This window comes from Xenopus laevis, chromosome 6L (assembly GCF_017654675.1).
Source record: "Xenopus laevis strain J_2021 chromosome 6L, Xenopus_laevis_v10.1, whole genome shotgun sequence".
Lineage (NCBI taxonomy): Eukaryota > Metazoa > Chordata > Amphibia > Anura > Pipidae > Xenopus > Xenopus laevis.
In genome coordinates, this window is record NC_054381.1 from 145980179 (window position 1) to 145994210 (window position 14032).

Here is a 14032-nt window from a genome sequence, read left to right on the forward strand (position 1 = left end):
GTCGCTGCCAAAAAGAGTGCATCATGGAGTGGTCGGGGGGTTGCCTGGCACAGGTGAATTGTAGTCAATTAGGGGGAGCCGGAGGTGCTGGCGCAGGGCTGGCTGGGCTCAGCTGCTGGGCATGGTGGGCATGTGGGTGGTGGTGGGTCATTCCATTGTACGAGTTGACCATGCTTGGCAGTGACATGCTATTCTGGAATAGGGGCTGTAGGAGGACGAGGACTGACGTTGCCCCCGGCCATCTGGTATGAGGTGTAGGACATCAGGGCGGGCGGCTGGGTGAGAGGCCATGAGTTGTTCATGAAGCTGGACCACAGGTACTTGGTGGGTACAGGTAGCCATATGTGTCGCTGCCAAAGAGGCTCTTTCCAGCTTGGAAGTGGGTCGGTGGGGGTCAGAAGGTTCTCTTCATTCTCCTCCTGTGCCTGTAGTTGCCCCAGTAGTTGCTTTCCTCTCCCCACCGCAGGCATTTTAGTAACATCCCCAGGGCTCCGGCGCCCCTCCAGACACTGTGCAGACACGGGAGAACGTGCAGCCTGCGGGGGGGGAGGAGCCGAGGCCAAACCGATGCCGCTTCCTCCTCCTCCAGTGCTGCTGGTGCTACTGCTGCTGTTGGACACCTGGGAGCTAATGTGGAGCCAATGGGGAGCCCACCAACATCACCTTCCTCTGTGGCAGCTGCTTACGGTACATGAACACTCACATGCTGTCAGTAGAATATTGGAGAAGAAATCAAGTGCTGCACAATTTATCGTCACCCTGTCGCCTTTTCTCTACACCTCTCACATCTCTATACATCCTCCATGGCAAATTAATACATTTATATGGTTTCCAATACCACATCAATGCTAATGATATTCAAATATATTGCTCTCCTCATAATCTTGACCCAGAGCTCTTAACTTGGGTCTCTTCTTGCTTATCTCTGCTTGGATGTATATTTGATACCTTATGCAAAACATCTTTAAGATTAAGGTTCTCTTTCACACATCCAACACCCACAACATTCCAGAAGAGTCTATCATGGTTAACAATTCCATTGTCACCCTATGTCCTTAGAATAGGTAATTCCCTCCCAAAAATCAGTAACTCATCAAATCATGTCACATTCACCTAAGAAATATTTCCAAAATACAGTAATTTACCAAGATGCTACTAAAATTCTGATTCACTCTCTCATCATATCACACATTGATTACTGAAACAATCTACTAACTGGCCTTCCCCTCCAAACACTTTCCCCTCTTAAGTCCATAATAAATACTGCTGCAGGGCTCAAACACACCAGCAACCACTAATGTTCTGCCATGCCACTCTGCCAGTACAACTTTCTCCAAATCTCCATACCTTCACTTCCTTCCCTTCACTGTGTGTCATAAATCCTTCTTCTTTTTCCTGTACTTTAATGTCATAATAATGTCCTAATATTTTAAATTAATTTACATTTTTATTTTAAATTAAGTGTAATGAATTAAAGGATGGAAGACCGAAAAAAAATATTTTTTCCTACAAAGGTTTTTTCTTATTTCTCGAAATAATGTTTATTAAAAGTAAAGACTTGTCTATTAAATAATACACATTTAAATGGTACACTGGTTTACTTTCCTTACCAGAAAATGTAATGTTAAATCCTTCATATGATATTGAAAAATCTGAAATAAAACGCAACTGAGCTCTGAAATTTCCATAGAGACCAGCATTGATTGCTGTAGGGAGCTCTGATCCAGTCAACCGTGCCAGTGGTTGGGTAAAACTACCATTTTCAGTGATTAGCAGGTAGTCATGAAGATCTTCCAGATGAAAGGTATGAAAGGTGAACTGTACTCCTGTTGGAAATGGAAAATGAGTTAATAAAGACTTTCGAAATAGTTTAAACCCATGAACCAAACTGTTCACATTGGCTCTGGATTTTTAAGTAACACTGTTGGGCTCATTTAAAGAAGTGTTATAAAATGCAAAACAACACAGTGCAAATACTCATATTTTTGTCCACTATGCACTATAAAGCATTCAATGATAATAACTTCCGCCCTATTCTGAAAAGCATAATGGTTTATACTGGATATAGAACATCTTTAATTGTGGTACAAGTGTTAGCAATATAAAACATTATTTGTGTCATGGGCATAATGTTCTAAGAAAACTAGGGTTTTCATCAACCTGATTTGTATCTTAGTTTTTTCCTCTGGAGAACAGTTATAGCATAGTAGAAAAGAGCGTTTTCAACAATGTAGGGTATTGTATTCAATGCAGAGCTAAAAACGTCTTAATCAAAATCTAATTTCTCCATCAATGCATTTCCACAAAATTGGGTGGCTTTGCAAAATTTTCTATGAACTGAAATGCCCCAAGTTCACTCATCACTAATGCTAAATCTAATTAATGCCAGCTTAAGTAAAACATTAAATAAAGGACTCCCTTGCATGTGAATACTTGGCTTTGTGCACCTGATGTGCCAGAATAATGCAGCTATTCAGTACAAAAGGTAATGTGAACCTATGAATTAAAATATGAATGATATTAATGTTTGGTATCATTGCCCCTAACCAAGGTCTCAAACATTCTTGATGATTGATCCCTTATTTTAAATTAAATATTTGTATTAACGTTTTATTGATTTTACTACCCCTTGGCTTAATTGTTGTTTACACAGTATTTTTACCTCTGCCTAGGAAAAATACAACTAAAGCTTTAACAGTATAATAATGCACATTTAGGTATTTAATTAATGTTTTTTGTTGTTCTTATTATATTGCTATGTAATTACCAGGGATGTAGCGAACTGCCGATTTGGTGTTCGCGAACGCCGTTCGCGAACACCGGCAAAAAATGGGAACGTTCGCGGACAGTTTGCGAACTTCGAACACCCGCTAAAATCGTTCGATTCGAACGATCGAAGGATTTTAATCATTCGATCGAAGGATTTTCATTCGAATCGAACGATCGAAGCCATTCGATCGAATGCTTTTCATTCGATCGAATGCTTACAATCGTTCGAACGAATGGAAATCGTTCGATTTTTAGCGGTCGAAGGAATTCGAATGGTCGAATGTTCGAACGATCGAACACGAACTCAAAATGCGAACGTTCCCAAACGTTCGCGAACATTCGGCGGACGCGAACGGTCGAAGTTCGCGCGAACTAGTTCGCAGCAGAACAGTTCGCTACATCCCTAGTAATTACAATACTCTTGTATCTTGTCCCTTAGCAATTTGCAAGTTAGGTTGTGTGGACGACATCAGCAGGCAGGCTCCGGGGAAACCAAACTTGATTAAAAAGTCCAATCTTTATTAGGTAAAGTAAAATACAATGTAGGAGCAGGCAGGGGAACGGCTTAACGCGTTTCGTGACCCAAGTCACTTCATCAGAAGCTAAGGCGCCCCCTACAGGGATCTAGCTTATAAAACCATGTCTATTAAAAATACAAATTAGTATAAGACCAAAAAAGATTTTTTTGCAATAGCTAAGTTATAGGGTAAATTATAAGCTAAAAAAGATTTTTACTTAACTAAGTAAATCTATCAGTTTCCTCCATTAGCATTAGATTAGATGAATAATATATGCCTCAAAACTAAATAAATATCATGAAATAAATGAAAGTGTGTCTGGCCAACATTAGTCAGATATTTACAGTAGAATAAAAAGACAACATACATAAGAGACGGATTTAAGACTTCCCTTAAACAATCTACAGTATAAGTTTCAGGTTAAAACTAACATTTCAGACTAACCATTTCCAATGTTCCATGGGTGTAAAAGAGATAATATATGGAGCAATCAGAATTTTCTTACGGAGCTGTAAACGTTACGATTTGGCAAAAATGACAAACCATTATAAATGAGCCCTAACAAATTTCTCATAATTGTCTTTAGCTTAAAATATAGATAGTTTGCATGTGCTACTTTTATCATATGAAAAAAAAGTTTTTTTTTCCAGATCTTGGGTTCAGAAAAATCTAATATATACATATAATCTCCGCATTTCACCTCCTGCGAATACATTTGTGAAACTGTGGTAAAAATTTGCCAGTGAAAAATCCATTTGTTGCATGTCAAAATTGTTGTGCACATAAAATAGTTGTTCGTCAAAATTATTGGACAAAATAATTGTGCATAATTGTGCAAAATTATTGTGCATCAAAACTATTTTGACATCCATCAACTTCAATGCGTTTTGCAAATTATTCACCATTTCGCAAATGTTTTGGTAAATTCGCAAATTTTTCGGCGAATCAAAATGCCACCGATTTTCGCATAACTAATGGTGTAGTCAAAATTTCTGTTAGAATAGTTTGGTATAGTTTATATTATATAATAACTTTTTATTTAATTTTACCTTTTCCATGAGTAACTTCAATTGTCCATGTACAGTTTAAAGAATTTGGGTAAAACTCAGGATATCCAGGAGACAGGATTGTGCCACTTGGACCTCTGACATCTCCACCACACAAAGCTGGGAAAACATTAGCATAATTATCAATACTACTACTACTAATTCACTATTTTGCTCTATAAAAAAAGGCAAGTATTTATTATAATACATTTTTTTTTATTTCATAAAGATTTAGGCTTTTGAATACAGGGGGCTGGAATTCTTAAGGATATAAGTGCAGTTGTCAACATAGTAAATAGTAAATGTTTGTAAAATATCTAACTGTTGATTTGGACTAATTTACTTTAATTTTATTCACTAGTGATTTCAATAATTTAGTGCTATATGACAACAACATATTCTGAAGTGACATGCACATCATCAGAAGTACTATGTATGTTGTCAGCTCACACAACACCTCTGCATTTACATCTCAGTACAAAGAAGGTAGAATATTAGAATAAAAACATGTAAATATACCAGTTCTAGACATTTGTGACCTATAAATACCAGCTGCAAAACATATCAACACAACCTATTATTATTATATCCAAAACCTTTAGATATTTTAATGCTTCATTTTAGAATACAAAACATTGCCAATCTTGTAGATCATTTTGGACAAGAGAAGTTAATGATACTTACATGGATATTTAAGTATTATTTGTCCCATTGTCTAGAACATTCTACATTTTTTCATTGAAAACACAGCATATTAGAAGTCCATGAATTTGAATATTGTTATATCATTTTGTTTTATGTTTAACTTTCTTTAAACTGAGGTACTGAATTTGTTCTGAGATAAAAGTTTACAAGTACCCAAATTGTGACATCAGACAAACATGCACATTTGAAAGTACAGTAGCAATTTTAGTGTTCATTTAAATAAAGAAAAGAGCAACGTATGCCAATATGGAACTTTTAATGAAAGAAAGCCCTGCTGTGAGTTTCTTCCTTTTGTAGAAGCGATTTTCAAACACCCCATCAACATCTGTAATGCTTCTTGTTGTAAAAGAATTATAGATGTCAAAATCTGTTTACCAAACAAATACAGGTTCTAAGCGTCTATTTTTATTTTAAGGAAAGCAGTTTTACCTATGCAAAATCTTATATAGATGAATACCAGAAAAAAACAGTCATATTTATCATTGTCAATTATATGAAATATACAAATACTCTGGCAGAAAAAATACTAACATAATACTTCCTATAAAGAGAGGGTGGTACAAAAACATGGTTATTACCCATAATGTAGCATTTCCCCATTAGAACAACCATCATAGAAGTGCTCAAAATATCTATAATATTCTACATAATAAAAACATTAAGGTACTTCCACATCAAAAGAAAAGTTTTCTGATAAACAAAAATACTAAGAAATTCCTACCATCGCAGTTTGGCAATGGATGGCTCCACCAATGACTTTTTTCACATAACAAAGGCTCTTCATGACTGAGAGTATATCCTGACTGACAACCAAAGGAAACTGTGGACCCAATAGAAAAGTCATAGCCATAACGATGTCCATGTAATGGAATTCCAGGATCTAGGCATGAATGAGTGTCAACTGTCACACCTAAAGTACAGGGAAAAAAAAATAATTAAAGTTAAATAAATATAACTGGAATACCACATTATTGGATTTTTTACATTTATATTAATAAATCAAAGCCAAGGCTTTCAGGAAAAGGAATTTGACCAGATTGTGTCACATACCAATAAAATCACACACTGTATTAAAATATACAGACTCCAGTGCCATATGGGAGATGTTCCTGCTTCCAATGGTGATTAGAATGAATTATTTTGAATACTTTTTAAATAAAGAATGAGTTGCAGAAGCAGACACTAGCTAGTGATAACTATGATGTACAAAGAGGCAGATAAACCTTAACACAGAGGTTGAGTCATATATACACTGAAATAATCACAGAGCAGAAAATCTATGGTCATAAGTGCACAACTAGAATAATATAAATACATGTGTTGAGTCATATACTATCATTGTCACAAGGAGATGAAGGAACACTAAATTAAAAGAGAAAGGAAAAAAGAAAATCAAACCATATGGCAGGACATTAGGCAAAAAAAAGGGACACACAGTTCTAAATAAATTTGCATGGAAAAGAGAAAGGAATGCAAGGACACACATTTTTTTGCAGCAAAAATTGCAAATTCTAATTAAAGTTTCCAAAACTCCAATTTTCAAAAAACTCATATATAAATATTTGACATCTAAAAGCTGGGGAGTTCATGTAGAAGTCAATGGAGTTGTCCTACCACAATTCAAGCAATGTTTTTTAATTACCTTTTATTAAGATCAATTTGACATTTTACGGACTCATTGAAAATGACGAGAAGAATATTATTCCACTGTGTTTTTTCATGTTTTTGTACAATAAAATCAAGTTTTTGAAATTTGAGTTTCGTAATAAATAAGCACACATTTAATATTTTCCAGTTTAATGTTTTTAGTTTTAATTAAATAAAATGTTACTATTAAATGTGTTTTACTAAAGTTTAAGGACCAAAATCCCTATAAACTATAAACCCAAGGTCAAACCCAAGTATTTTAGATAACAAGCCACATACCTGTATTTACAAAATGTGTGTTGGGATACATAAGAGTGTTTAAAACCATCACTGCTCCACTAAAGTTTTGATTTAGTGTTTAGATTTTATAGAAAGAATACATAAGTATTAAATATTTACTAATACAAACGTGCATTTTAGTTAGTTAGCTAGTTAGTAATAATCTAGAAATCTGAAAAAAATAATGACTTACTCTCATAATGTATCTTAAAACCATTATTGGATCGACTGTTGTCTGTAGTGAAAAGAAGATAAAGGTAGTTCACACTACTGAACAGGAACTGAGGAACTTGTGTGCCATTGTAAGATCCCACAAGAGGTGACAACAAATTTGGTCCATCGTGCACTTCCAATACATCGTAATTAAGTTCTGTTTGAAATCTGCAGAAATAAAATTAATCTAAAATGTATAAAACTATTTAACAAAGGTATATTGCAATATTTATGCAAGACCTTCATGACCCTGAAGCAAAATGTTTGCTGCTCTTTAGCATTCCACCTTCCTTCTCCAGGGATTAATTCTGTAGCTGCAGATTTTGATGATGCCTGCATATTTCCCCATCAAAACTATTTGCTTTATCCTATGATACAAAGAGGGCTGTGTATTAGTGGGCATAGGCCCAATCAGCAACACATTTTCTACTATCTCTACTATCTCTACTCCCATAAAATGATGGGTTATGAAAGGTAAAATATACCTATTAAAAATAACGTAAGCTTTACTGTACCATATTTTTCTCTAAACAAACAAAATATGTATTATTATTATTAAACAATAATTGTTCTTTAATAGTGGATATCATCCATGGACACCCCCATTTCAACCTAAAGTATTCCTTTTATAGTACATACATAGACATAGACAACTGGTATATTTTAATAAGCATTACAATTTTGCAACCTAAAACTGATCTGTTATCCCTTCAAAGCTAATACTATTTCAGACTTATTTATTATCTGTTATTACACTTTAATGGTAAAATAATTGTAGTACAGTTTTTCATTTTTGTATTACAACAAACAAACCAAACACAAAAAATTCAATCGTAATAGGTAAACTAGAAAACAAAAAAGAATCAGAAAACCAAAAAAACATTTTTTTTTATTTTACATCCTTAAGAAATGCAATTGTTTACCTGATACTATTTTTATTTTATTTATTTGACTCGTTAACAATATCTACGGATTACTTGAAACATTTGTGTGGTTTTCCCCACCCCCTTTTCCCCCTCCTCCCCCCCTTTTCTTCTGTAACCCCCTCCCCCAATCCTTATCTGAACCAAAAATTAAAGATATTACAAAAAAGAAATGCAATTGTTAATAATAATAATAATAATAATAATAATAATAATGCTAATAATAATATGTTTCCAGAAAATGTGAAACAATTCTTAAAGAAGACAAGACCTTTCGAATGATATTTTGATAGAGCGTCCTGGTTCAGCTTCAATCACCCATTCACAATTCAATGAGTCTTTATAGTATCCAGGCCATCCAGGTGAAAGAATAACTCCACTGGGAGATGAAAAGTGGCCACCACAGGGAGCTGGAGGGAAAAGTAAACAGGTTATGCCAAATGATCGTTGCTTCTATAATGATGCACTGGACAGGAAATGCTGACATTGATAGATGGATACACTATTTAAAGGTGTAATCTTCTGTATTGTACAATCTAGATGATTTGTTTATTAATAATATAATAATATAATTAACATAACTCCCTAAACCAGTGCCACCATGTCTTACGGACATTACAATGAGAAGTATTTTGTCAAAACAAAACATGCTCCTTCAATATATCCTACCATATCTTACTGTATTTTTTTAGTTTTATATAAGATGCTCATTCCTTTCTATTAAACAAAAAAACTTTAATTTACTTTGCATCTGATGATCTGACTTTTGCTGAACGAGCAGATGTTATATTATACATTTTAAGCATCCTGGGCACCTTACTACATCAGAAATTGCCTTTCATTTTCCATTCCAGTGATCAAGGTTAGCAATAACCTTCTTCTGCAAAAGTTAAATGAAATAGTATTATTTAAGTTGGCTAAAAGCGATATCAGTATTCTGTTTCAGTCCTGCAAATTTTTTTATACTTTAGAGAAGTTTAGAGTGAATAAAATGTTCTGTCATTGTGCAACTTTTATAGGTTATAATGTATATGACATATATTCTGAAATCAGGATAAGAGAGGATGCTCAATCACTAAGGTTATTTAGGTTTCTCTTTCATATATGAAATACAAGCTGAGTCAAAAAGGTACCGAATTCTAAGTTGCAATCCTTATATTATCTTTCTGACTGTTATACACATTTTCTATGTTATTATATTGAAAAACTACTTTTGGGGAGATATCATGCCTAAAGTAGCCTTTTAATATTTATTTTCAAAATATTATAGTTCAACAAACAGCTCTATTTTTATTGCTCTACTCCATTTGTTTTTTTGCATAATGAAAGAAAATGTCATTCCAGCAACTTTCTCATATATATTAATTGAAAACTTTGTTTGTAAATGCAGAGGAAAGCACTTTTTGTTTCTCTTCTTTTAATCTGAAGCATAAAACAGTAAAACAGTAGCCAGGTATCCTCTAGGTCTTTTAATCAGCTATCTTACAACATTGAATCAGAGCCAGAAGTACATGGGGAGGCACATTTATCAAGGGTCAGATTTCAAGTTCATGTGAGATTTTTTAAAACTCCAATAAACACCCATGAATTCAAAATTAAACTGGTCGAAATGTATTAATAAAATCCAATTTTATTATTTTATTATCCAATTACACTGAATTCTGGACACATCTAAGTGGTAAACTTTTGCTGAGAGACTGCATTGCTATGGTAACCAGGCACTACTATTTGGAGCACTTAAGACAGTTTGGGCAGGAGAGGTCAGGGATGATGTATGGGAAGGTGATGTGACCCTGATGTCATTGCAACACTGAGGAAATGTTAAGCATTTATACACATGCTCATGGCTTGGATTCAGATTGATTTCCTATCTTTTGTTCAATTCTATTTGATTAGTGAAAAACAAAAACATGGTATAGTACTGAGATCAAGTCTACTGGTATGTTTATCTATATATAATGCCCAATACTCACAATTAGAGCGTTATTTATCAAAATTAAAATTTTTCTCAGTATTTAAATAAAAAAGTCCAACTAGAATCCACAATTGAACCTTATTTATTATTAAAAAAAAACATGATTTATTTGGATCGGGTAAAAACTTGATAAAAATGAGCAAAAATCCAAATCATACAATAATTTAATTTTTTTTCCGGAATAGCATAATCTTTTTCAGATTTTTGCCCGGAAAGCCCAAAATAGTCAGATCTTCTCGTATAATTCTAGCACAGACCACAAAAACTTCCAAATAGGATAGGGGTCTCTCCTATTGACTCTTGGCAGGTCTGAAATTGAGTATTTTCGGATTCTGTCTTTTTCCATTGGGGTATAATACATTTTTTCTTGAGTTTTTGGGATTTGATAGAAAAGAAGACAATATAAACTACTATTTGTTTTGCATCTGTACCAATTTTTAAACATATTACACTGTAATTTCCCAGTTTGCATCCCTATTAACCAATATGTATCGTTTGCATTATTTATTTGAAAACTCTGGATCTCAGAAATAGTATGGACCATTCTATAAGATCCACCACTCACTAATAAACAGAATTGGTGCTGCATACTTCACACCACATAGATACTCAAGGACTGTCACATTTGTGAGATCTTTTCTTTAATTAAAAATGCCAACATAATAATTAGAGTGACTTATTTTATTTGTGCTTTACCCAGTATATACAAAATGTATTTACACTTAACATGTCTATGCTTTTGAGTGTTGTGAGGAAAAGATTTTTCAAGGTCCCACATTCAGTTTGATGTCTAGGGATTCTAAGAATATGAGGAATATATTTGTTGTCAGTTTGTTTCAATTATAAAATTGGTAGGTGTTTAACTGAGCCCCCAGGAAGTTATTACTGATATCAAAGCACAATGCCTTGTTATCAAATACTTAGTTATAACAGGGTGTTTAAACACACACAGTAGGGTGCAGCTATAAAAATACTGGCTAAATCAACATCTCCAATGGAGTTAATTAGACATATTTTTTTTACTGAGTGATAATACACTCAAAGATGCTGCTACAATATAAAGAACGTTTATATCAATATGACATGTTCCAGTCTGGGTTTAGAAGGAAACACAGTACAAAAAAATGCGTTGGTTTGCATACTGAATTATCTGCTGATGACAAGAGACAAAGGAGAGTGTTCCATCCTAAACCTTCTTGATCTCATTTTGACACTGTAGACCATAAGATTTTAATGGAACATTTGAAAACATTCTGTGGCTTAGAAGGAACAGAGCACAACTGGTTCCAATTCTTCTTGTCAAGTAGGTCACAAAAGACCACAACTGGAGTACACTCATCAACATCATTCCTAATACCATATGGGGTTGCACAGGGCTCAATCTTATCACTGTCATATACAGTATATGCTCCATATAATATCATCCAGCACCATGGCTTTAATTACCACTGCTATGCAGATGAATCCCAATATCCACAATAAATATGTGCTTAGCTGATCTGCAAGTGTGGATGAACCCAAACTGTCTTAAACTAAACCCGGACAAAACAGAGGTACTTATAATTTGAGGGCAGAGGCTGATAACAAAATGGCAGGGAGCACAGCCAGATAATTTAAAACTTGGGGGTGTGACCAGGTGTGCAGTGTGATTATAGATAGTGATCTCTACCTCAAACATCAGGGGGCACATATACTTAGCTCGAGTGATGGAATATAATATAAAATACTTTGAATTTTGTATTTTTTTTGGCTACTTCGACCATCGAATTGGCTACTTCGACCATCGAATTGGCTACTTCGACCTTCGACTACGACTTCGATTTTGAATCGAACGATTCAAACTAAAAATCGTTCGACTATTCGACCATTCGATAGTCGAAGTACTGTCTCTTTAAAAAAAATTTGACCACCTACTTCGCCACCTAAAACCTACCGAGCATCAATGTTAGCCTATGGGGAAGGTCCCCATAGGCTTTCCTAGCTTTTTTTTATCAAAGGAAAATGATTCGAACGATGGATTAATCGAACGATTTTTCCTATAATCGTTCGAACTAACGAATAGAGGTAAATCCTTCGACTTCTATATTCGAAGTCGAAGGATTTTACTTCGACAGCCGAATATCGAGGGTTAATAACCCTCGATATTCGACCCTAAGTAAATGTGCCCCCAGGTGTTAGCTACAATTGAATCAGCATTCTTCCACCTAAGAAACATTGCAAGAATAAAACATCTGATTCCAGTGGAAGACATACCTAAATTAATCCATGCTTTTGCATCCTTAACACTGGATTACTGCAATGTCTTGTATTATGGTCTTCCAGAAAAAGAACTTCCTCTTAACAGTTTGTACAAAATGCAGGGACAAGTCTACTTACCCATCAACACCACCAGTGCCACATAACACCAGTTCTACATTCCCTACAATGACTTCCATCTAAATGGAGACGTGTCTTCAAAACTGGCCTTCTTGCCTTTACAATTATAAATACTCAACTGTCAGTTTAACTGTAAGAGATTCTAATTCATCATGTGCCCGTACCCTTTGTTCTCCAAACTTGTGAATACTGGTGCTCAGAAAAGCATTACAATCCTTTAGATCTTGTGTCACACAGAACCCACAGTATGGAACTCTTTGGCAATAATACAATTCTGTTCATTCAAGCTTTCTGAATACAATAAAAAATATCCTCTCTAGCACTCATATTAAGGGCTTTGAGTCCCAGGGGAGAAAAACATTATAACAAATCTTTTTACCACTACAAAATTTATCATATGATTACAATTTTAAAAGAGTTTGTAACATAACAAAATTGGTAATTAGTCAGCAAGTATTGCACCACATACATCTTTATTTTCTTAAAAGATGGTAACATCAAAGATGCTGAAGCAAAGCATGGCATAGAAATGCAATACAATATATTGTATGTTTTTACATGCCTCTGCAATTCTGTTTTATGCCCAATATTTGTTGCATGGTTACACATGCAATGGAGCATCCAAGCACTGTTTTTTTGACTCAATATAAAGATCCTACTTCATGAATATTGCAATGTTGTTGTGATCACATATTTTATTTTGGCCCTAACCCATGAACTTTCCTAGTGTAGAGCATCTTAGAAGTCTCTTAATTTGAAAAAGTGAGAACCAAGATTTCTCTGACACAAAAACATTCAATTTGATTAAATATCTTTTTTAAATGTGGGCAATATGATCAGTATGAAGGTCAGTTAATTCTGCTTAAGGTATCTAGGAGGCTGTGCAGAGCAAACATATGAAAAATCAATCAATATTACAGACCTTCACATCTTGGAATTGGTCCACTCCACGTGACTTTGCCATCTTTGAGAATGCAAGTGATTGTTTCAGTGCCTTGCGTTTTGATAAATCCATCTTCACAGATAACAGAAACGGAACTCCCCAGCTGAAAATTGTCACCAAAACGACGAGCATTTATTGGTACCCCAGGGTCAGGACATTCGTTATGGCCAAATGCTGAAATATAGAATTCAGTCTAAAATAACTTTCTTTTTAACAGTCATCACAACATTTTTTTTAAATTCATTTAAAAAAGTAATAATTTTGTGTTTACTATATATACTAGCGTACTGGAAATTGAGGACAGTTATAAAAATTCATTTCAATTAGTTTGTTATCAATAAAACTCAGACACTTGCATTTTTTATAAATGTCCATCATTTTTTCAAAAGTTGCTTTAATACATTTCATATATGCAAAGTTTAAAAACAACACACTTTAGTAGACATTTACATTCTAGAACACAGTGTACAAATTGCTCAAAATGCTGCAATTAGATGTTTTTTGCACTTTGCACACCGTTTAGAAAAACAGAGACCTGAGGCTAGCCCCTTGAATAGAATGCTGCCTGCATTAGACAACACTCTTTTCAGAATAGGCAGATGTGAGAGGCACATAGGCACCTCCTCTAAATAACCTGT

The 14032-nt window shown here is 34.5% G+C and overlaps 1 protein-coding gene across 1 annotated transcript in view; it reads right to left on the minus strand.

Moving 5' to 3' along the window:
- LOC108718600 (CUB and sushi domain-containing protein 3) overlaps nt 1-14032 on the minus strand; it is a 696593-nt gene that overhangs the window by 270584 nt on the left and 411977 nt on the right. Inside the window, exons 16-21 of the mRNA XM_041566615.1 lie at nt 13374-13568; nt 8372-8510; nt 7158-7345; nt 5760-5948; nt 4337-4453; nt 1611-1826 (exon numbers count right to left, since the gene is read on the minus strand). Of these exons, the coding sequence (XP_041422549.1) occupies nt 1611-1826; nt 4337-4453; nt 5760-5948; nt 7158-7345; nt 8372-8510; nt 13374-13568 (1044 nt within the window). The remainder of the gene's footprint in view (nt 1-1610; nt 1827-4336; nt 4454-5759; nt 5949-7157; nt 7346-8371; nt 8511-13373; nt 13569-14032) is intronic.